The sequence below is a fragment of the Sceloporus occidentalis genome, unplaced genomic scaffold (genome assembly GCF_023333645.1).
Source record: "Sceloporus occidentalis isolate IW3139 unplaced genomic scaffold, rSceOcc1.0.p SCAF_4, whole genome shotgun sequence".
In the NCBI taxonomy this organism is placed as follows: Eukaryota; Metazoa; Chordata; class Lepidosauria; order Squamata; family Phrynosomatidae; genus Sceloporus; species Sceloporus occidentalis.
In genome coordinates this window covers 95,065,401-95,090,859 of record NW_028316984.1, presented here as the reverse complement: position 1 = coordinate 95,090,859, position 25,459 = coordinate 95,065,401, and the positions used below count along the sequence as shown (strand labels likewise).

Here is a 25,459-nt window from a genome sequence, read left to right as displayed (position 1 = left end):
GGGAGCAGGCAACGTTCCAAGAGAAGGTGGACATAGCAAATACAAGCGTTGTAGGTGTGAATAGTTTTCACAGTTTCATCCTACAATGCTAGAAACTTGAGGAATGAAGAAAGGTTTTCTTGGAGACAGAAGTCATGGGGGGTATTTATCTCTTGGTAGCTCTATCCCTGGGTGAGGCATTTCCAGTTGCTTGTATGTATTGTAGTTTGTATATCCAGTGTATGTATGTGTTGTGTGCCTTCAAGTCGTTTCTGACTCATGGCAACCCTAACATGAACCTATCATGGGGTTTTTTTGACAAGATTTGTTCAGAGGAGGCTTGCCTTTGCCATGGCCATCCTGTGAGACTGAGAGAGTGTGACTTGCCCAAGTTTCATGGCTAATGAGGAATCGAACCCTGGTCTCCAGAGTCATAGTCCATAGGCACAAACCACTACACCACACTAGCCAATATAGGTCTACAAATTGCAAGCTTCTCTGTGACAAGATTAGATTGCCTAGAATAAAGCAACTGCATTATATGTACATCTAATGGAGCACTGGAAAGAACAGAGTAGACAAAATTCAGTGTAAAAATACAAACAAATGGCCTCCAAAAGAAAAGTGAACTGCAGTGAAGAAATAACTTGAAAGAGGGTGATGAGTAGATGGTCGCAAAATGCAACTCTCCTTTGTCACCCTAAAAATAAGTTGTGTCTCCAGGATAAGGTGTAGTAGCCCAAAAAGTTCCTTACCCTTCCCATGAAGCCCAGTCTCTAAAATTGAAGAATTTCTGTATGCCGAATCAGGATTTTTTACACATGTAGTGTTAGCCCTTTAGCTTCCAACACACCCACTGTCTCCCACTTTTATCTTGTGTTTTCTGTTAACAGCTGGAAAGGTGATTTGTGTGAACAAGGCACACCCTACCCTACCCTACCCTACCCTTCCCTTCCCTTCCCTTCCCTTCTTTGAAGGTGAGTGGAAAGGGAAACTAAGATGAGACAACCTAATAAGGGGGATCTATGTCCTCCTGCGCTGCAAGATCTCTGTGCCCTGTTCTAGGTATAAGCAGGAAGTGGAAGGAATAATGAGAAACTTGCTGGTAGGTCCTGAACTTGTTTTCAGCCATATTCAAAGTGACTGACCACCAGGAATTGTAATTTTTGGTCAAAATCTTAAGATTTTTCCAAGTATTTCATTGTGAGAAAGAGACCAAGCTAGGGCAATCGAATGTGCAAGTTGAAAGTTATTATTATTATTATTATTATTATTATTATTATTATTATGCTTTATTTATATAGTGCTGTAAATTTACACAGCACTGTACATAAAATCATTTAATTAGTGTCCAGTTTAGTGATCCTGTCATCAAAATATGTTTTTCTGCTTCTATAATTATTTTTTTAAATATACCACATCCACTACACACACACCAAACCAGCTTTTGTAACACAAAAAGACAAACAAATGGGTCCTAGAACATATCAATCCTGAATTGTCCTTGGAAGCCACGATGACTAAATTGAGGTTGTCATACTTTGGGTACATTGTGAGAAGGTGTGATGATCTAGAAAAGACAATAATGCTAGGAAAGGTGGAGGGCAGTAAAAAAGAGAGGAAGAACTGCATAGGAAATGGATAGACTCAGTCAAGGAGGCCCTGGCCCTGGGCATGCAGTATCTGGGCAGACAATAGAGGTCTTGAAGGTGTCTCTGTCATGGGATTACCATGAGTCAAATTCAGCTAGAAGGCAGTTAATAATAATAACAAGAAGACAAAACAAGCAGTGAAAATTTAATACACACACACACACACACACTCCCATTTTAAAGACACAAGACTGAGGCTTTGCTATGTGTTGTGATTTCTCCATTGGTATGTAATAGTTGTAGTATCTATAACCTAGGAAGAGTGTGCCCACGTCATACGCGGGTGCCTTTAATGCGGCTTTCAGCTTATGCTGAAAGCCCCACACCATTTCCTGTATGGCACACACGCCCCAGTGCACTGTGTGCACAAGCTCCATTATTTTCAATGGGGCTTGAGCATAGGCAGAACTTGCAGTATGCGGCAGGATCTGGAATGGATCCCCCGGATAAGGCAAGGGATCACCGTATTCAGTTCCCAGTCCTTTTATTCATATTACTCCCATCTTTTGCCTGATTGTTATATTTACAATGGGTTTTGTTGGATGTGAGCAGGGATAGGAATGGTTACTTTTGAGAAATTCACATTTTCAAGACAAATGCTATCATAAGACATTTTTTAGAAAAAATATGGGATCTTTTTTTCTGAAAAGTCTCCTAGCCATAATATGAAATGGCTGGAGAAGTCCCATCTCCATCGTTTCAGAAAGCAGTGTGTGTGTGTGTGCGTGTGTGCGCGCGCATGCGCACACGCCAGTGCCACTTCAAGTGATCTGTTGACCTATGGTTATCTCATGAATTTTATAGGCTATTCTTTGGCAAGAAATATTCAAAAGTGGTTTTGCCAGTTTCTTCCTATGAAGTCTTAGCCTACGGTACCTGGCATTAGTTGGTGGTCTTTCATCCAAGTACTGCCAGGCTGAACCTACTTAGGTTGTAGGATCAGACAAGATCTGGTGCCTTCAGGGTATTTAGACATTTTAGGTTTACTAGATTGAAAATATTGCCCAGTTTCAAAATATTAGGAAAACACATGTAGTGCTATCCAAAGTTGTGTTCTTATTCTCTAGCTTCATTGTAGCACAGTGGCATGACATACTGATCAAGAGAGGCAGGCCATTATAGTTCCTGAGAATTAACTGGAAACAGCATCTCATATTTCAATATATTGCTTCTGTTTTAAATACTCTCTGTGTGCGCGCGTGCATGCTCGAGCATGCCTCACTAAACTCCATCTCACATGTGACAATAATCAGCCCCATATTTGTTACAATAAGGACTCTCATTAGAACACTGGTTCCAATCATGGAGAGGGAAGGGTTTATTTAATGCTGATGACTTCATCTGGAGTGATGTCACTGTTAAGGAAAAACACTGAACTCCCATGAAACAGTTCAACTTTGAATTCCTTGGCCTTCTAAATCTTTGGATTTAAAGAGACAAAGCATCTTATCCAGTATGTCTAATCCTGTACAGTTTTCCATAGAGGCAAAGAACGATTTGGTCATACAGAGACCTAGAAAGCAACACAGATATGTGTGTTTAAAGAATATTGAGAGGTCTGGAAGAGAGTACCGGCATGTTTGGCCAATGTTCATCTTCTCACAATAGTACAAGGGGGGCTTCATTTATAAATTTTAGGGGTCTTACTTGGTCTTCCTGGGGCCCCAACATGTTTCACACAAAGTGACTGATCCAAGAATTGAGGGGGTAGGAATCAAGCCTTTAGCAAGGTAACACTGCACTCAACAGTGGCTGATAACTGTGTGCCAGAGCATCATCTTGTCCCTCTGTTTCCATTGTATTAGTTGCACAGATGGCAAGTAGCCTAAAGTGAACAGGAGTGTGGAGGAGAGTATAGATTTGAAACCATGGAAGGTACCTGTAGAAAGTGAGGATGCAACCAGGAGACTTGGGTGACAAGCATGTTTAGGCTCAAAAGACAGGACAGGGAGCCTTCTTATACTAAATCAAACTATTGGTTATTTTAGCTCAGCATTGTCTACATTAGTGTGGGGGGAAAAACTCCGAGCATTTGGCATCCCCACTGCCAAAAGTGCTGCTGAAAATCAGCAGAGATGCAAGAAGATAGCCCTCCAACAAGCATTGGTTTGGGTCTCACCTACTGCCCCTGGTCATGAGTTGATTGGAAACAAAGGCAGTAAAACCGAGGCAGTAAAGCTTTGCTTTTCCATTTGAAATTACAGAGCACCCTCCTTTGAGAACCTTGTTTATCTCTGCCCAGTATGAGGCCCCAGCTAGGCCACTGTGTCCGAACAGTGGGGTCAGTCTGTGAGCTGAAGCCGATACAGTGTCCGCTGTGCTTCCTCCTTTCTGCCACTTATTTGAGACTAGAGACAAAGAGCATGCAGCCAATGGATTAACAGGACTGCATGACATTCCAAAGCTTCATATTACCATGCAGATATATTAACCTGTCAAAACAAAACACACCAAAGCAGGCTTCTCTTGCCCCTGCTGGCTGCTGTTTGTGGTGGACAGTTCTAGAATAGGAGCAGGGTGGGGGTGATAAGTGGAATAAAAGGGGGATGTTGTTGCTTTAAGCAGCTGAGCAAACCATATGCCAGTAGCGTAGCCCTTGACTTAAGCTGCATGTCTGTGTGCTGAGTAAGGAATGCGGTTGCATGCCTGACCCGTTAGCTATGACTGCTTCTTGGTAGATCAGCACGGCAGTTGCTCATGTGCTGAGCTCATTCAAGCTTATTGGAGTCGGTGCTGCGCATCAGGGAATGAAGAGAGGAGGAGAATAATTCCTGCTGAGAAGGAGCAGGAATATTTCTGTCCCATTCCCCCCTTCACTCCCCTTTTCATTTCTCCTCTAAGAGCTGGGTCTCAGGGTGTCTCCAGCTCTCCTCTCCTCTCCTTTTTTTTTTTTTTTTTTTTTTGGAAAAAAAAGGAGGCTCCCTCCCATCTCCACCAGCTGTTGTTTTCGGAGGGCAGGAGGTAGCTATTGGAGAGACACAGCCCAGCTGCCTGGATGCCTTTGGATATTATGATTGCTCCCTCTGAGGACCAGTTCTGGCCAGACATGCACAAGGGACAGATGAAGCTGAAAATCAGGGTGAGACGGATGAAGGAGAACAGGGACATGAGAGGTTAGTTTTCTGGATTCTGATTTCTGTTTTTCCTGTAGATGAGGAAATGCCTGAAAAGCGAATGGGAAAAGGGATTGGATGAGGAATAGTTTCCTTAGGCTGGACATCTTTCTGCCTTGAAATGTGCAGGTGTGTGTGTGTGTGTGTGTCTTGATACCTGATATCTTGCAGACACTCAACTAGGGGAACAACAGTACAAGTTTAGCATGTTGGTGGCAGTAACAGGGGCATAGGATGATAGTGGTAGCAATGTCCATTTTCCAGCATGTGTAAGATACAAGAAATGGGCATCAGACCCTAAGCATGCATGCAGAAATCTCATGTGTGAGCTATGACTCTGGGAAGCATGCTCAGAATTGGGCTGTCAAGAATGTGGCAAAGTATTCCTATCTTACTCCCTCTCATCTCCTCCCCAAAACTTAACTGACACATGTACTGCTGTTTCAGGATCTCTTTACTCTCTGCTGCAAGGAAATGGGCATTTAGTGGTGATGGTTCTCTGAGTCTCACTGGCTGGTGCCGCATATGTAATGCTTTGGTCCACTTGTCAAATGAAGGCAGTTGATTTTTTTTTTTTTTTACTTTAATCTCAGAAGACTGGAACTTTAAAAAAAAAGGTTTAATTTTACTGTTGAGGTGAAAGACCTTGAAGCTGGAGTGCAATAGGGAGCTCAGTGGATGAAGGCAGATTCTTCCTTTCTTATGTAACCCACCACACATTCACTTCTCCAGGGCAAAGGGGCAGGGAGCAGTGGAAATTTCCTGTGGACATCTTTATGCATGAAGAAGCATTGTACATTCATTGCTGCCTTTTTTAGAGGTCACTTTAGAGAAGTCAGCAATGCACAAGATGATGTGCAGACAGAAGGAAGAGAAATGGGGAAAGAAATGATCTCTAAAAAGAGAGTATAAAGGCAGTGGTTGCAGAAGCCATTAAAAAAAACCCACATTCTACTATCCTCACTAAATTTTCTTTGTTTCTCACCCTGACTGACTGCTTTTCTCTCTTAGGGAATGATCCATGTATCTAAAAGGCAGCAGTTTATTACTTGCAGAGCTAGGTAAAGAGGAAAAAGCAGCTGTGAAAACTAGAATGACCTACATTGCCAAATGGTGGAACTAGGAAATACTCCCATCATTCCCTCACTCTTTACAAAATGGGTGTCCTCCTACGCTGGGCATTGGAAGTCTTTTTTTTATGTCAGGAGATGCATAGTTCAGAAATGATGCTATTAATAATAGGTCATTTGTGGGTATGACACATTTCTCTTTACTTAGAACCAGTAAAGCTTGTCCTGGCGAGGAACATTAACCAGAGGAAAATCTGGACCAGCAACTCAGAAGGTTAATTCTTCAGCACTGTTCTTGCCCAGTCTTTTAGGAAAAAAAAAAAACACTTGCCTACTTAGTTGAGCACTTTAGGAAACATGACAGAGTTGGCAAAGGCTCAACACTGAAACATGATTGGTGGAGGACAGTGAATGTGGAACCTTTGTGGCTTCTGTTGGGCAGATGTTAGCTCCTGTACAGTCAAGGCACTTGATGTATCTTTTGGATATTGTCTTTTAAGCTGTAGGGCACATTCACAATACCCAGTTACAGTACTGTGATTCCACCTGTATTACACTGATTCCTTTGTATGGAATCTTGGGATTGCCAGTTTAGGGAAGGGCATTTGGGATTTTCAGCCCACAATCTCTAGTGCTTCACCAAACTATAAACCCCTAGGATTCCATAGTATTTAGCTATGGGAGTTAATGTGCAGTCATAATGCTATAATAGTATAGCATGGCAGGGCCCTAAGATTTCTGCTCCTAGGTACATTTTGGATTCACTCAGGTGTGACAGTTCTTGAGCTTCTTCCAAAAAAGAAAAAAGAGAAAACCTGTATTAATTTAGTAAATATAGGGGAAGAGAGAAGATATAATGATATTAGGAGAAGTTTGCTGCTTTCAAGTTATTTGAATTGGGGAAAGTGGAAAAGCATCATCCTAGAGCTGAAGTGAGAATAACAATAACAATAATAATAATAATAATGTATTTATATCTTGCCCAATCACATGGAATCCAGGCAAGTTACAATAATAGAGGAGTACAATATAATACAACACAGTTCAAACAATATCAAAAGAGTACATTACAAATAGAAAAAGATACCTGATGGTGGCCATGATGCCAACAAAAGAATAGTGTGGCAGTCACAACAAGGCCATGGAAAAGGAGATCAGTGGAGATGATGAGGGAAAGCAGTGATTCAATGTAACAGGATTATGAGGGGAAACAGCTGCAAGAATCTACTGAGCTTTTACCCTACAGTAATAGAATTCAAATAGGAACTTGATGAGGTAAGATCCTAAAGCTACTTAACATGAGGGATCAGGGGAGGCAGTCTCAGAAGAGACTAAGAGAAAGTGCCAAATGTCTTTCAGAATACTGCTTTGACCGCCATAAAAAGGTCAGTGTTTGGCTTTGGCGAAACGGCAAATGTTGTCCTTGCACAAGGGGCCAGTGAGGCTGCTTTAGAAATGTGCTGAACATTCTGGCTGCTCTGATAATACAAAAAAGGATATTATGTAGAATTGGCTATTGTCCAGCAATGGGTGAGCTAATTGAGCTGATATAAGGAGTGGAGCACCGTTTGTTACTTGAGAAAGGAAGCCAAACCTGCCTTTCACTAATCCTGTAAGGGGGAGAAAATGCTGCCAAGTGTCCCTGCCTTGTGCATGGGCTTCAGTAGAGAGTGGCCGTAAGCATTATTAAAATGCTATTTTGCTATTTCTGGTTTGATTCAACAGCCCAATGGCACTGTTCAGTTGGGATGGTATTTTACTGTCCCATCCTTGCTTATTCTAATCTGAACAGAAGATGCGTACACTTTGCAGAGTAGATATTCACCTACATGCTTTACCTTTTGGTTTTTTTGGTTTTTTTCCTACTCAGAAATAAATATCTATGCAGGAAAAATGTCAGATGTGAAGCAGCCCTGGAAGTGGTGTCACTACTTTCCTCTAATTTGTTCAACTATGTAAAAAAGTAGCAATTTGCATGTGTCAAAGCTAAATTCAACTGGGCTTTGCATGTGACCAAAGCAAGCATACCATTCATGCTCTAGAACTTTCTGCTTTGCATTGAAACAAAAGAACAAAATCTTGGCTTTTATCTTACACTTAAAGGACTGGATGGCAGACAGCAGAACTTTTAGCAAAAAGGAGGTAAAGCTGTGAAAGCAAAGGAATTTGCTAAGGCTGGACTAAGATTTTCAAGGACTACGATTTCCAAAAGCATCCTCATTACTCATTATGAAATAGATGCTAGAGGAAACAGGGGCGTTTCTCTAGGGATTTGCCACAGGGCTTGTAAAATGGAAGAGTTGTTAACATTTGGATACAGTTCTCCTTACGCAGCTTGACTGTCTCTTTTTTCAGTGTCCATCCCTTCCAGTGAAAGATTATGGAATTAAATCTTATTCAAAAAAAAAAAAAAAAAAAGAGAGAGAGAAAATAATAATGCCCTTATGGTTTGGTAATAGTATAATTTTTACTTTGGAGGTGGAATGAACAACATGATAGGAGAATGTTTTCAAATTGTTTTATAATTACATTTCCTTACAAAACAAAAGGGCATTTATTTAATCATAAGCACAAGAAAAGTTTATTCAAACATTCTGTGAACTGAGCAGCACCTTTTCACTCACTACTTTAATTGCTATTGCTATAATAGTTATTGGTTCAGCACATTATAATAATATGATCTCTTTTAAAAACAAGAACTATTTCTTCATTACAGATGAGGAATGAAAGGACAGAGATAGTAACACCACATACCTGAGATTATACATAAAGTCTTGTGCTCTGCTTCAGAAAGAAGCAACACCCTGATTTCATATCCAAGAGTCATTAATGTGGATTACAGTCCCTATCTCACCCACAGACATGCATTGAAAATCTGGGATTAGAAGGGAGTACTGCTCTTTTTTAGAATGCCATTCTGAGTATTGCAGGATGGTTAAGGAATGTCACTGCATTGCTCAACTGAGTTAAGGCATCTCCAGTAAGCACCCTTCGTTCTTCTGTTTCATGTTTATGAAACAAAATCCCTGTGACACCAGCTACTTGGGAAACACTCATGTAGGATGGGGAGAAGCACCAGGAGTCATAAGATAGTGTATGTTTATTTGTACTGTTGTCTGTGCACCTCCCAGAAGCATCTTTTTAATAAGGTAGTCTGCTGCAGAAGCTGGCAAGAAAAGTCACATATCAACACATAACATGGACAACAGCTGTGCTGTGGCTTTCTGTCAGGTGCATGTGGGTTTGGGTGAAATCCTGTTTTAGGGTACATGCCCTTTAGCACCTCTAGCTCCTGTTAGATTTAAATTTTACCACCTGACTTGCCTAGCAGGTGGCTTCATGCTCTATGGAGTGGGGGAATCCCTTATTTTCAAAGCAGACATTTTAAAAAGGTAGTGTAGCACCATATACATATCAACAAATAAAGGTCTCTTTTTGCCTACTTGGCACAAATAAAATATAATATTTCAGTACTAATTATTTGTTTTCCAAAACAACAACAGAAAAATAGATTATTTGCAGCTAACTAGATCAAACCCAAATTGGCATAGCTCCTTCCTGCTGAGGAGATATTTCTCCTGGCTCCACCTAAATTGGTCCAAGGTAGGCATCTGACTGGTTGCAAGGTATAGATGAAAATACCTTTTCATCTACAGAAGAATAGAGTAAAAATGCATGTGCCCTGCAAAGAAAGCATAGGCTGGCTGTACCTATTGTCTTCACTGACACAACTTTGGTATGGCAAGAAACAGATGGAAGGGTTGGATGGTACATTGTTCTCCAAATTAATAAACTATCATGTGTGAACCATACAGATGCTGGCATAGTGAGTGGATCCCGCAGCTTTGTTTTAAATTGTTGAAGCTGATGTTCAATTGATCCATGCCACAATGCAAACTGCAAAGGCTCATTGCACATCAGTGCATACAGATGTTGAACTAGCATGTAGCTTTTCTGCCTGCATAAAATAGTGAAGAATCTGGGCTGTTCTGAATAACCACTGTATTTTCTTTGATGCCACAGTTGCTAGACTTATTTTTAAAGATGTTATTCAATACATCATATGTTTTAATGAAAAACTTCAGTGGGGTGATAGGTGGCAAGTTTTGGGTGTTTTTTTTTAAGATCATTGTTCCAAAGAATAAGAGCATTTGCTACTTGAAAAGGTGGGATGAACAAGAGGGAACTGGCAAAAACTGCAGCTGTCGTTAAAACCAGCCACCTTTGAAACAGAGGTATATGGCCAAGAACATTAGCAACCTGAAGATGGTTAGAAGGTGATCTTGACTGGTTCTCTTAATACAAATCAGATTTTAGTGTTTGGTTTTTTAAAAAAAACAAAAACAAATATTTCACGGTGTGTCTCATTTTTTTTTTAATAAAGACCTTTCCTTAAAAGTCAAAAATGGATGTAATACAAACAAATAAAAATATTCATATGTAATCTCCTAAAATTGCATCATGACCATTTCTCAAATCTAACACATGGAATTAAAGGCTGCATTCTATGTGAAAACAGTAAGAAGGGAAATCCATCATTCTAAGGTTAGCTACAATCAATCATACTGTTTAAAAAAATGTTGTGGGCTTTCTTCTAAACTCTAAGGCTTGCAAATTATCATAGCGATTAGGATGCAGGAGATATCTTCCCCTACAGGTCCAGAAACATGTTAAATCTCTAAGTGGAATGTGATAAAACAGAGGAAAATGTAGCCAAAGTAGTGTGGACAAGGTAAAGGAGAAGGAGAAGATTAAGAAAGAGTCATATTTGTGGATGTATAGAAGAAGGTCCTGGGTTGGTGATATGTTTCTCCAGAATAAGAGAGAAAATCAGTAGGAGAAATGGAAGATGTCACAAGGGCAAGAGATGAAAGGTTGGAATTAATAGTAGGGAAAAGGGTGCAACGGAGGAGGAGGATTCACAAAAAGTAGAAAGAAGGTGGAAAGCCTTTTGTAGATGCTCCTTGTTCTTGCTGATTAGTAACAAAGAGAAATTAAACATCAGAGAACAGGAAGAGAATGGCAGACAAATCAAAAGGGAAGTGTGGCCAGATAATCAGTAGTAAAATAATAATAATAATAATAATAATAATAATAATAAAGTGATTACTTTGAAAATGGAAGTAGCCATGAGAAAGAAAGCTTGGACAGAAGTCATGCTAATCCAAATCAATAAAAATAAAAATAATGAAAATACCAATACTGGAGAGAAGTAGAACAAAGTAGATAACACCCAACTAACTGAATGGTGGTCAGAAAAAGGATGAAGGTATAACAAAGGATAGCATTAAAAGCTGCAGAGACATTTGTGAAAGATGGCAGTATTTACAAAGAAAGAGGATTTCAGGTGTGTGTGTATATGTATGTGTAAGAGAATTATGTTTTATGATCAAAAACATATTAAGCACTTGATTATAAACAATTGATAAGCACCACTGTAGAAGCAGAATAGTGCCTTCTCAAGCAAATGAACTGGAATGTTATATTTTCAATATAATATTTTTTATTTGTATGATTAATCAGCAAAGATTTCTTAGTGATTGGATGCTAACCTATGACTTTCAAGTCTAGCTTTATTGACTTCAGTTTCAAGGTAAGGAAGACATCTGCTTGAACTCCTGGGATATTCTTTCTAAACAGCTGCTACCAATCTACTAAGAAGTTGATAAACCATGACTGAATCAAATGAGAGTTACTATTTCTGTCTATCTGTCTGTCTGTCTATCTATCTATCTATCTATCTATCTATCTATCTATCTATCTATCTTGCCACCTTTCTCCCAGAGTGGGACCCAAGGCAGCTCATAGATAAAATTGGTTAAAAACCTACCAATGCAATTTTTAAAACAATTAAAATAATCTCATTTAAACAGTATAAAATTACATTAAAAATACAAAGTTAAAAATACAAATACAGCACACACCCCAATAAGATGCTTGCTTTGGAGAGAGTTCATGTTCCTTTGGAGTAGTACAGTACCAAATACTGTACTAGTTTAATTCTATTTTAATGCTCACTTTGTATGTTTTTAATTGTATTTTATTTTTAAGTTTGTAAGCTGTTTTGTGTCCCAATTTTTTTTTGGGGGGGGAGCAGAATAACAACAACAACACATTGATAGTTCTCCCCCACATTCATGTTTTACTTTGATTAGTCATTGCTGTTCTTCCAACTGAATTTACGTATTTCCCATGTGATTTGTATGAGTTCTTCCAGAACTATTCATATGGTTAAGTAATTGTTTTACTCTCTGTACACCTTGTAGCTCAAGCTAGTAATTAATTATTTATTCAGTCAGCAATCTGGGAACACCTGGTGGGGAAAACATATTCCTTTAGTTCAAAATCATTGGCTTATATCCGAATTCCCAGAACAGGATTCCAGAGGGCGCATAAAAAGCAGGGAGGCACATGCTCTCATATTGCCCATCAGTGGTCTAGATAATTGGTCTCATTCAAGAGTATCTGCAACTGTGCCACCACAATCCTCTCTGATCCCTATTTGTAAAAGGAGGGTATTAGTGAATGGGCAGTAGTTGCCATAAATCATAGGGACCAATATTGTGGTATCACTACCTCTTTCAAGGCAGTAGGCATCACTCTATATCCCTTTTCATATTTTTTCCCAAATGTATCAGCCTTTTCAACTGGTATCAGTGGCAATTAGTGGGAAACAGCTGACAGCTCATCAAGGCAAATTTCAAATCAAGTTTGAAGTAAACACTTCAAGGGTTTTATCACACCAGCCAGTTGTCTCATAACAATCACATTGTTTAAGCAAATGGAAACATACCAGTATGGAAACAATCACTATCACACCTTCTCTGAAATTGCGTTATGGTGCTGTTTTAGTGATGCTGGTTCCCGCAGTCAGTTTTCCCTTCTGCTTTGCAATGCTGACCCTGCCTTCTTTCCCAAATCTGCCCTATGTAGCTCATGCATACTGTTAATTTCTTTCTTTAGCTTCAATTGTGCAATGACAAAGTTTCAATGTTTCTCACTGCCACCATTTTATTCTTCTGATTGAAAAAACACACATAGCAATATAGGGCTCATAATCTGCCCACCTTATTCACACGTTTGTGTAAGTGTACCTATCAATTCATTGGTTCACATTGCTTGCATTTACTCTGGTTCCTGCTATTTTTTTAAAATTTGCTTTGCCATAATTGTAAATGGAGCAGGGTGTTATCAGTATGCTGATAACACCCAAATATATTTCTCCATGTCCCGATCAGCAGCTATGACAACAGATGGCATTTCTCCCTTCAATCAGTGTCTTGAGGAGGTAATGGGCTGGATGAGGAAAAACAAACTCAGGCTGAATCCAGACAAAACAGAGGTACTTACAGTAGGGGCCCCCAAACCAGGTATAAGGTTGCAACCTCCAGTCCTAGATGGGGTCACGCTCTCCACAAAGGACTGTGTTCACAGTCTGGGGGTGCTCCTAGACCTGTTGCTTCACATGAGAAATCAGGTGAATGCGACGCTCAGGAGCGCCTGTTATCAGCTTTGGCTGATACGCCAGCTGTGCCCTTTCCTGGAAGTAAAGGACCTAGAAACTGTTATACATTCACTGGTAACTTCACGACTTGATTTTTGTAATGCGCTCTACATGGGGCTACCCTTGTGCCTAGTCTGGAAACTTCAACTAGTGCAAAATATGGCAGCCAGGCTGGTCGCTGGAAAAACTAGGAGTGACTGAATAACACCCATCTTAAAATCTCTTCACTAGCTCCCTATTAGTTTCCGGGCACAGTACAAGGTGTTGGTTATAACCTTTAAAGCCCTACATGGCTTGGGTCCAACCTATTTGAGGGATCACCTGCTTCCATATAATCCACCCCGCACGCTCAGGTCCTCTGGAAGGAATCTATTGCAGCCTTTAAAAACCAGACTAACTGCTACCTCCCAGTGGGCCTTCTCTGCAATTGCTCCCAAACTATGGAACGGTCTGCCAGATGAGATCCGTCAAATTGCCAGCTTAGACAGCTTTAAAAAAGCTGTCAAGACGGATCTCTTCCGGCAGGCCTTTCCTGAATAAAAGTCCCCGGCCACAGAATGACTGTCCCCCACATCATGTATCAGCCCACCGCTCTGTCCTCGCTGTATTTTATTGTGTTTTTAATAGATGTTTTAATTATAATTTGTTTAATCCTGTTTTAAGGGGGGGAATTTGGGACGTAATTTTGTAAATGTGGATTTTAATGTGTTGTGAGCCGCTTTGATTGTCTTGTCACAGAAAAGCGGGATACAAATAAAAGTTTTATTTATTTATTTATTTATTTATTTATGGAAGGCTGGCAACCCGCTACCATAGCGCAATTGCATAACTACAGCAAAACAGATTTTAAAAGAAATGAAATGCCCGGGAATAGAGTAAAAGCAATGTTTTTCCTGTGCACCATGATGTCCTCTTTGTATCACCTGGTGATAGGGAGGGGAAGAAGAGGAGAAACACAGCCACTCACACCATGGAACTGCTGGAATATCGGAACTGCAGTGGACCAAAATAATCACTTCAGAAAGAATAACAGTGGTGATACTAGAGCCATTTATGGTTTTTTCCTGTCAGTTAAAAGATGTGATCCAAGAACGAACATGAAACTAAACCAGTGCAATCGTGCAACAAATCTATAGTTTGATAAAGTCCTTGGACTGGAATTTCTCATCTGCAACCTCTAGTTTTACAAAAACAAACAATCTTTTGTTCACAACAAAAAGAATTAACCATTTCTGCTAATTACACACTCTTGTTGTTGAGCCAGTGTGGTGCAGTGGTTTGAGCAATGGACTATGACTCTGAACAGTAGGGTTAGCATCCTACAGGGTGACACACTAGTTACATGCTAGCTGTAATATATCTTCATCAGTGATCCTGAAAATATTTCCCTTCAATGGGCATTTGAAGGCATATATGATTGCTGCTATGAAAAGTGATTTTTTTAAAAAGTTAGGCCCAGAAAAAAGACTTGGATTTTGGACTTGTTAATATAACTTCTGCACAAGAAACTTAGGAAGAAAAATTAATAAATGAGCTATATTCTCCCTCTTCCTCCTTGATGACACAACAGCTTAACGAAGGGGTTCATGACCTCATAAGGCATGGAGAACCCCTGGATCTGATAGGATATACCTTTTTGTCTTGCTAATGAAATTTAAATTTTATTCCCTGGACTTTGAAATGTTTTAATAAATAATAATAATAAACTTTTATTTGTATTTTCTCGCCTCTCCCAGGTGGCTCGAGGCAGGATTACAACCCAATACAATATACAATATACAAATATGAATCACAGCAATGAAAACAGCAATATAGTACAATTGAATATAAAAATAGATAACAATTAAAAACGATACTATCAAAGCAAAAGAGGAGAGAGATGTTTCAATCTAGGTCAAAGAGGTAGAAGAATATGTCTTATAAGAGATCAGTGGATAAGCTTGCCGAAAGAGATCCGTCTTAACTACCCTCTTAAAGGCCTCCAAGGGCGTAGTGAGATAGATCTCTTCCGGGCGACTGTTCCAGAGTTTTGGAGCAGCTGCAGTAAAGGCTTCCTGGGAAGTGGAAGTTAGTCTGGTTGTGTGTAATTCGAACAAATTCTTCCCTGATGTTCTAAGAGTGTGGGGCGGATTATGTTTGCGCAAGTAACTCAGGCCCAAGCCATGTAGGACTTTAAAGGTAATAAGCAACACCTTGTATTACTCCCGGAAGCTAATCGGCAGCCAGTGAAGATCTTTTAAAACTGAAGTTATGTGGTCGAACCTTGATGAACCGGTGACCAGTCTGGCTCCCGTATTTTGAACTAATTGAAGCTTCTGAACTTAGTACAAGGGTAGCCCCATGTAGAGCACATTACAGAATGTCATATGAACAGAAGGAGGAAGGACCTGCCTGCATAGATATCCCTCCATACTATCTCAACTCTTTATCCTATATGATTTTTAATGCCTTTGCCTGATGAAGAAGCCAGTGGAGTTTGAAAGCTTACATCATGTATTTTGTGCATTTTGGTTGGTCCAATAATGGTCTTGTGGATTTTGGGTGTTATTGTACTTAGCTTAAATTGTGTTAGTACTGTAGGATTAAGTTTTCACTTTTATTGCCAGACCTATGTAATGTCTTCAGCAACAAACATTATTAGATAGCCTGTAAGGTGGCCATTTACTTTCCATATTCTGTTTGTACAATGTCACTATAATATTCATGACTCTAAGACTTATGTTGTTCCATCAGATGAACAGGCTGACCCAGATACCCAATATTGGTTAACGTTTGTTAACCAAACATAGAGCTTTTATTCTTTGCCTTTTAGTCAACATGCCTTGCAGGCATGATACCCTTCTGTTTTCAAGCTTGCTTTGCTAATTGTAAGGGTAGAAAGGCTCCCCCCCACACACACACTTCAAATTAAATTTGATGGCCTGAGATTATAAGCAATAAATCTGAATTCAGCATAACATGTGAGATTCTCTAATAAAAGCCTGCAGACTATGTAAAGCACTAGGTAGGTGGGCACTTTTGCAGTTGGTGGATTGTATATTGTCCTCATTTAATATAGCAGGAAACTAATTCCTTCACTCTTGCATCTTAATTGTTCCTAAACATGAAAGACAATATTCTTCTTTTCCAAATTTTAAATCAGGCCCATTTCTCCTGCTATTTCTGTCAACTTTTTAAACAGAGCAGCACATTGGAATTTGTTAAATGCAGAATCACTCCCATTCATAGGTGCATTGAACTGAAAACTCATTTGTACTGTGAATTCACTTGGTAGCCATAAGTGAGTCCTCCATCTAAAATTATGTAATAAGTTCTATAAAGTGACAGTGGGCAATGGGGAACCAAAACTGTTTCAAGGCATTATTTAGTTTAATGAAGTAATAATCCAACCACAAACAATATTATTGGGTATTAGGCAAGATTAAAGTGAGTGCATGCAACCTTCCAAGAAATTTGTGATAAATGCAAATTGCAGCTGAGCATTCACCAGAAGCCTTCCTTACAGGTTTAGGAGATAGCATGCAAGATTGCCAGTTTTGTTTCCTAGGATCAATATTGACAATAGATTTGTGTCTAAATACCCTAATACCAGAGAACAGGACCCAGAACAGTGGATGCAAGCTACAGGAAAAGAGATTCCACCTCAACATTAGGAAGAACTTCCTGGCAGTAAGGGCTGTTTGACAGTGGAACAAACTCTCTTGGAGTGTAGTGGAGTTTCCTTCCTTGGAGGTCTTTAAGCAGAGGCTAGATTGCCATCTGCTGGGGATGCTTTGATTTGGATTTCCTGCATGGCAGGGGGTTGGACTGGATGGCCCGTGCGGTCTCTTCCAACTCTATGATTCTGTGATTCTATGAAAGGCACCAGATAATGTATGATCTTGGATGCTAAGCAGGGTTAGTCCTGGTTTGTACATTGATGGGAAACCACCAACAAATACCAGTTGCTGTAGGCAATATTAAAGAGAAAAAGACTGGCAAAACCACCTCAGAGAATTCCTTGCCTAAAAAAACCCTATGAAATCCATGGGGTCACCATAAATCAACAGGTGACTTGAAGATGTACATGTGTGAGCCAAAAAAAGAAGAGGGAGGGAGAGTGACAAAAAGAAAAAAGGGTAGGAGTCAAAAATGTGCCATGTCTTTTGTATGTCCTTTCAGACCATATCCTAATCTCTGCAAGATGGCTTGGGACCAGATACCTTAATGCCTCCAAGATTCTTCACGGAACTGAAATAGGGAGTTTGCTTTGTGAGCCACATGATTGTTAAAAATGGGGTTTGTGCCAAGAGTAGTATTTTTTTCTTCCTCTGTTAAAATCTTTGTTATTAGGTGCTGTCTCGTGAGGTCTAAATCTCTTGCAACATACTTCTAGTGCTTTGCACTTAAAAGAAGCGCCTAAATTTCTCTTCATATTAGATCCCTGTTTCTATAGCATTGTCTTTATGTAGTGTTGGGCACTGTCTCAACCAGGTAGAGTGTTTGTGTTTGGATGGATTCTTGTCTAAATCCTCTCAGGAATTTTGGGCAGCTTTGGCCTGCCTCAGGATTCCAAATAGGGCAGGAAACTAGCTCCTTATCCCAAAGCTTTTTAGCCAGATCTGCTGCCAGAGAGGGCCAAAGAAATCTGAGAGCTCTTTCCACCCACATTTTCCCACATACAGACTTACTCCTTCTTTTAATTCCACTCATGCCAAGAGAATACCACTCCCAGGCCATATAGCCTGACAAATAAAAGAGCCATGAATGTGCAAGCCTGGGGCCTGCTATTTTATATTGCTTTGCTAGAAGGTCAGTTAACATATACTAATAGCAAAGGCAGCACCATCATCAATCATGTCAAGAACCTTGCTTGTGGCATTGGTGGCTTTGCATTAAGCTACATTGACTTCTTAATATTAAAGCAAAACAAGAAGTCTCTAAGGCTGTAGTTCTGGGTGAGAGCTAGTGCCCTCATAGCCTCCTCCTGATGGTGGTCATGACTCACTGCTAGCCTCTTTACTACTTCCTTTGACCTGGTTCCTCTTCACACCTCCTCTTCCTCGCCACCTGTCCTTGTTTGGCTTTCATTCTTTGGCCATCTCCCCAGTCCTTTCTCATCCCATCTCTGTACATTTCCCTCTTATTCTTTGAAAGCAGTATCTAAGCTCCAATTCAAATGAAGAGCATTTAGCAAGTTAACTCTGTATTTTAATCCATTTATTCTAGTGGGCTCATTCATTCTCCCTTCATTCTCTGTCTTTTGAATTGATTTCATGCATCGAGCCTATGCTAGTTCATGTCTGCAATAGGGATCTGTATCACATAAACAAAGGTTGGCTGGGTAAGGACTTGTGCCAAGGATAATTTAAGATACAAGGCACTGCTTTCCTTGGTAAATCCTCACTGGCATTCTCAAGCATCCCTGCATGCTTGCTAACATTTTCACCCATAAATCTGGCAGAAGGTCTGCTAACAGACCAATCCTGGAAGGAGAGATAGTGTTGCTAGGCGAGTAGCAGCAGGTACTAGCTTTAGCTCTCATCTCTTCGAGTGTGTGTGTGTGTCTGTGTTTAAGTATCCAAAGCAGGATGCAGTAAGATAAAAACTTTTAATGGGTAGACAGAGGTATCAAGCAAATAAGGTAAGTGATATATTTCCTCAGCCTGAATGGCAAAGGTAGAGAGCTGTCTGAAATTAGGAAACCTAAAATCCTTTGTATTGTAGTGTGACTCAAGAAAGTTTCTCAGTGTCTCCATTTTCCCTGCTGAAAAGCAGCACACTTGTTAAATAAATAAATAAATAAATAAATAAATAAATAAATGCTCATAAGTCACGGATAAGTTTTTATTGAAATAAATGGGAGAATAGAACTGCCCGGTGCAATGTGTCTTCAGATGATGTTGCCTTTGCTGTTGCTCCGTTGTGGAAAGAAGGTGCTGCTTAAATACATAAGTGGTGGAGGACAATCCAATCCCAGTACCAAGACGTCTTTTGTGACATTGTGTAGCTATCAGCATATTGATCATATTGGCAAGCACACCACTCTGCAATGCAGATCACAATATAGCCTGGTTGAACCATGATGCATAGCTGATATACAGTCAAATCACAGCACAGTGCAGATTCTGTGGATGGATTATGCATCAGCACATGTCCCTTGTAAACCATATACAGTAGTACTGTTTGTACATAGTGAAAGACTTTTTAATAAACTTATTTTTTCTTTCTGCCTAATAATTGTGATAAACAGTGTTTGTTGGTGGGTTTTGTTCTAAGTATTACTCATGAAGGAAGGAGGATTATGCCCACTGAAGGAAATTATGGGAGGAACTGTGGCTTAGTAATAGAGTATGTGTTTTGTATATGTGGTGCCAACATCAATTTATGACATTTCCAGTTATGATCTCAGGCAAAACTGGCTTCACAGTAGCACATGTGTGTTTAAACATGGCTTTACCTGAACCACACCGAAAGAGAAGGGTCTGTAAAAATGCCGAAGGGGTGGCAAATACAGAACAGATTTGCACAGTTTACATGCTCAAAATCTGTATAACCCCCTTTCCTACCCAGCACTTTCCTTCCTAGTTGAATTCCAGTACCAGCAATGCACTTAGCTAATAAATGTTCTGCAGAAGAAAGTTTATCAGGGACATAAGCAGCAGGCAAGGGAAGGATTCTCTACATTACTATATCTGTGCATCTCTTTTGTGGTTAAAAACAAGCCCCTCACTTCCTCTCCCTTCACCTTTTGGGACAGATCTATATATCAAGAGATGGATCTATCCCTTTTACAATTGATGTGAGCCTTGGGGTTGCAAAACCTCCCTCAGTCAGAATAACCAATTCTATCTTCTAAATTGGGAGTGAGGTGCCATTTACCTTCCAAAGGCTTTGGCTGGCAACTCTCATTAGCCCCACTCAGCATGGCCTATGGTAAGTGACTCTGGAAGCTGTAATCCAAAAGATCTGGAGGGCAAAATATCCATCCCTGTTCTAGGTGGATCAGTGGATTCACTTCCTATTACATAGATTTGTATATGTATATATAAACAGGTAGCATGCTTCTCCCACTGAATACAGAAGGGCTTCTTCTATTTGCCTGAATTTTGGTTCCTAAACTATTCTCTCTTCCCAACCTACATTCCAATTCTCTCAGTCCAAGATGTAGGGAAGAATTGCACGCACACACACACACACACTCCTTTCAACCCTATGATTTGTTTTTGGTGCAATTGATGCAGTTGCTGGGAGAGTGGGAGGGAGAAGATAAGAGTAACCAGAGCTCGTGTGCACCTGTGCTAATCTTGTTTCATTCATTCTGATTTAATATCCTTGTTGAGTGGGTGATGTCATGCCACAAAGAGCCATAGAGGAGATGGTACAGTATTGTAAGGCATATGAACTCTTCATACTCCAAACTGACAAGCCTTTGTGAATTGTGTGTGTGTGTAGATGTTCCTGATATATGCCTCTGTCCACAAAGATAATCTTGTTCACCAAAATTGATAAGTGTGTCTTGTTTTTATTTGCTAGCTGGCCATTTCTGCAGGAAAACAAAAAAATAAACTATGTCAAGGTTTAATTCAGAATTATTTACTTTACTGAAAGCAAGCCTCTCAAAGAAAACGCCTTTATGAGCTTTATAATCAAGCTTTACTTCCTGCTGAGAGGATCCAGCAAGAATACTTCATGTAAAAGGTGACCTTTATGTTGTGCATAGCATGTGTTCCAGGGGATGCCAGACCCTTTGTAAAAAGACTATTGCCAAACTGAATTAGAAATATCTTTCCCAACATTTTCTCCCACTTAACCTTGAAGCAACTTCCACATAAGTTACATATGTCCAAAACAGAAGCATAGATTAGAAATGCAAACATTTCAGATTCTTAGTATGAAAAAGGAGAATTAAAGAGGAAGTCACATTTTCTCTTTATTCAGTTTTGGAGGAACTAATTTGAATACAAGCAAACCTGATGGTGCATACTGAAACAGGGTCATTGTGATTACAGATGTGGCTTGCTCTCTTGTGTTCTGTAATATATTGACCATGAAAAATGCACTCTGAGATCTGTTCAGAAATGAAATCCTGCATTTCTATCCAAATACCTCACCCACCCACCCAGTGTAAGGCCTCACTTTTCTAATTAGTGCTGTACAGGGAACCGCTTAAGCAGCCAGCCAGTCAGGCATGAAATAGAAAAGAGCTCTGTGAACATGAGTGGGAGCCCCAGTGAAAGAGAATGTGGGGAAGGGAGGGAGAGGAAGAGCAAAGCGCTTCTGAAATGCTGCATGACTCTGACGTAGGTCTGTTTCAAGTACAAAGGCCTGCAGCTATGTTTGCTGTGATTCAGCTGGAGATTACAGATGGTGGATAAAAGGGATGAGATCTACCAGTAACAGATGCCACTGAAGGATGGGAGAGACTCCCTGCTCCTGTGACTCCCAGTCTTTCATATTTGGTGCCCCACTAATCATACTATCCAGGAACTTGGGTCACACCATAATAGAAACAAAAAACCCTCTTTTGTCCAAAGAGGACAAATGTATGTTCATATACTTATTTCTAGAAAGTTTTAAGGACTTACCATTGCAGTGCTACAGTTGTTGACACAAAAGACTAATTCCATTAGTAGGTGAAATCTGTGGATAATCCCTAACAGGAATTGGCACATCAATGACACTCACTGGTGGACAACAGGAGACAGGGACTAGCAGAAACAGCAAATATCCAAAGTGACTTCCAGCACGTCAAAATGCCATATATTTTTCAAGTGGTACTTGAGGGCCTAAATATCCTAAAGGCACCAGATCCCACCTAATCTTGGAAGTAAGCAGAGTCACTGTTGGGTACTATTTAGATAGGAGTTGTTGTTGTTGTTGTTGTTGTTGTTGTTGTTGGGTGCCTTCAAGTCATTTCTGACTTAAGGCAACCCAAAGCCAAACCTGTCATGGGTCTTCCTTAGTAATATTTGTTCAGAGGGGGTTTGCCTTTGCCTTCCTCTGAGGCTTAGACAGTGTGACTTGTCCAAGGTCACCCAGTGGGTTTCTATGGCTGAGCAGGGATTCAGACCCTCATCTCCAAAGTCATAGAACTTTATCGCACCCGTTTTTTTCACTGTTACGGGTACAGAAAGAGGACGCTCATGTGTGCGTGCGCGACCGGCCAAAAACGGATTTTATCGCACGCCAAAGCATCCTCCAAAAGGCCCCATTCAGTCCCCCGGCGCCAAGCCGTACCAGTTCAGTGCTAAAGTGCGTGAAATGTTCTGGTCGGAAGTCTTCCGACCAAGCAAAATGGCGCCCGTCAGCACCGAACCAGGATGGCTTGGCGCCGGGGGACGTAATGGTGCCTTTTGGAGGATGCTTTGGCATATGATAAAATCCATTTTTGGCCGGTCGCACGCGCACATGAACGTCCTCTTTCCGTACCCTTAACAGTGAAAAAATGGGTGTGATAAAGTTCATAGTCCAACTCTCAAATCACTACACCACACTGGCTCTCCCCCACGAATGAATACCAGGTGCTGTAAATTATATTTCAGAGGATGAAACTGGCAAAACCGCCTCTGAGTATTTCTTGCTTAAGAAAAAAATCTATAAAATGCATGGGGTCACCATAAATTGACAGGTGATTTGAAGGCACAAGTTCACACACTCTGTGAGATTTCTTAAAAGCTGACCAGGAGTTGCTTAGATGTTCTGTGGTGGCCTCCCTGAAAAACAGCATTCCTCATTGCTGTGAACTTTCCTTTTCCTCTGCAGGAAGACATTGGTATGTTGTAGCCCCACATATTCAGACAGACAGAGAGAGAGAGTGTGTGTGTGTGTGTGTGTGTGTGTTGTTCCCAGGTATTCAACTCTCAATTGATTTTCATCTCATCTATCCCTAAGCAAGCTTTTCCTGTACTAACCCAGTTTCTACTGTCAGTAATGGATGGACAAGAGTGAACAAGTTGAAACTAGATCAAGGCAAGATAGAGATGCTCTTGGTCATTCATAAGACAGATACAGGAAATTGAGATTGGTAGATGAGATTCCCCTGAAATCTTAGGTTTGCAATTTGGATACATCTCAAATTAAGATCAGAGCCTGGGTGCCCATGTTTCAGCAGTGGTCAGGAATGCATTTGCACAGTTAAAACTACTGTACCAGCTGTGACCATTCCTTGAAAAGTAAGATCTATGGTGACACATGCCTTGATTGCCTCCCATTTGGATTACTGTAACTCACAGTATGTGAGGCTGCCTTTGGAAACTGTTCAGAAATTTTAGCAGCTTCAAACTGCTGCAGCCAGCTGACTGGAGTGGGTTGCAGGAATGATGTGTTGAAACAGTTTCACTGGCTATTGGTCCATTTCTGGGCAGAATTCAAAATGCTGGTTATGACCTTTAAAGCTCTACACAGCTTGGACTGACTAAATGATTGCATCTCCCTATATGTGTTTTAAGATCCTTGGAGAGGGCTTTCTCTTGGTCCCAACACCATCACAAGCATGTTTGGTGAAGACACAGAAAAGAGCCTTCTCAATGGCTTCTCCCAAGGTATGGAACTCCCTTCCACAGGAGGTCCATTTGGCTGCCTCCCTGCTCGCTTTCTGCCAGCAGGTTAAGGCCTTCTTATTTAGGCAGGCTGTTTCGGCAAGTACTGTTGTTGTTCTTTAATCATATGGTGGAATTGTATTGATAGTGGTGTGGTGTGTTTTTATCTTCTATCTTTTAATCTGCTTTTAATTGCCATTTAATTTTAACTTTCATAAAATGGCTTTCAGAGGAGCCGAGATGGGTTCCTTGGAGGAGATATCAACATAGAAATGGCTCCTAAAGGTCAGCCCTTTAAAAACTGCTGTTGTAGGCAACCTCCTTTCCTTCTAAACCAGTCCATAACACTGGCAACTGCTAGGCCTGCTGTTTCTCAGATGACATGTCTTGCTCACGTGTGACTGCCAAAATTCCCAGGAGGACTATTTTTAAAAGGGGAGTAAAGGTTTCCTCTAGACTCCTGGCCAAATTCCAATGCAGGTAATTTATTTCCTGCCTTCCTAGAATTACATGCCCCCCATACACACACACACACACACACACACACACACAGAAACTCTTTGGGTCCTTCCTGTCCCCTGCTGATAGTGTATTTTATTTAGCAATCTGTGTTTATATCTACCACTTCTCTAAGATACTTGGGTTTTTTGGAACAAGTTGAAAATCTATAACACACTGCTTGATTGTACAGCCGGGATGTGTCAGTCTCTAAAGCATTAAAGAGTAATGGGAAAAATAATTTATTGCACTGAAGCACATTGAGGATTATAGTAGGCCATGTAGATTCGCCAACATATTGGAATCAGCAGACAACAAAAAGCCAGTCCTAAGAAATATATGCAGTAATAGGAAGAGAAGTGGGAAATGGTAAATTCAGGCTCTGAGTGCTATTAGGACAAGGGCTGAAAGAAGGAAGCAATTACTGGGCATGATTAATGGCCTGCCTCATTAATCTCAGATTTAAAATGTGATATTTTTTTTATTAGTGTGTGTAGTGTGCTCAATTTGGCATCCAGTGCTGATGACAGCACTCCTATAAGCATCACGTCTCCTGACTTAGGCAACATCTTTATTTTCACAATATGTAAATGATTTGCCTTTGTTGTTGAGTCCAAAGAATTCTTTTACATTTCTACAAAATAGTTACCCCCTCTGAGTAGTTAAAATGCATGACTGGGTAGTATTCTCTCAGAATGGGTGATTGAAGAGTTCTATACTGTATATTTCAAAAGCTTACTACAAATTTTTTTTTTAGTTAATCCTAATAAAAGTAATACCTTGTGAGTCATAACTTAATATAGCAGAGATCCAGATGCTGTTGAGCCACAAATCCCATCAATCCCAGTGACTGGTATCTGGGGCTGATGCCCATTAGAGCCCAACATCACCTGAAGGGCTGCATAGTCTTCATTGCTGCAATGCAAATACCACACAGAAACTGTTTCACAAATCAAGGGAGTGAAAAGGATGGCAGCATTGTAAGAAAGGAGGAGTAGGGTCTCTGTTAAAAGGAGTCTGGGTATGACAAGGGAGGGGGGTTTAAAAGAGCGGCATGGCTCATTCTATAACATTCTAGTGAAATTCCTATCATTATAGTAATAAAGCAAGGAGGAGGCTTCAC

At 40.4% G+C, this 25,459-nt stretch overlaps 1 protein-coding gene across 3 annotated transcripts in view; it reads left to right on the top strand.

The window, feature by feature from the left end:
* Positions 1-25,459, top strand: part of DUSP8 (dual specificity phosphatase 8) — a 125,018-nt gene that overhangs the window by 94,041 nt on the left and 5,518 nt on the right. The window contains exon 2 of one of the 3 annotated variants that reach the window (XM_089520967.1): positions 4,546-4,744. The exons of the other annotated variants lie outside the window; for them this stretch is intronic. Within the exon in view, the coding sequence (XP_089377093.1) occupies positions 4,627-4,744 (118 nt within the window). The 5' untranslated portion in view covers positions 4,546-4,626. The remainder of the gene's footprint in view (positions 1-4,545; positions 4,745-25,459) is intronic. 3 annotated transcript variants of the gene reach the window in all.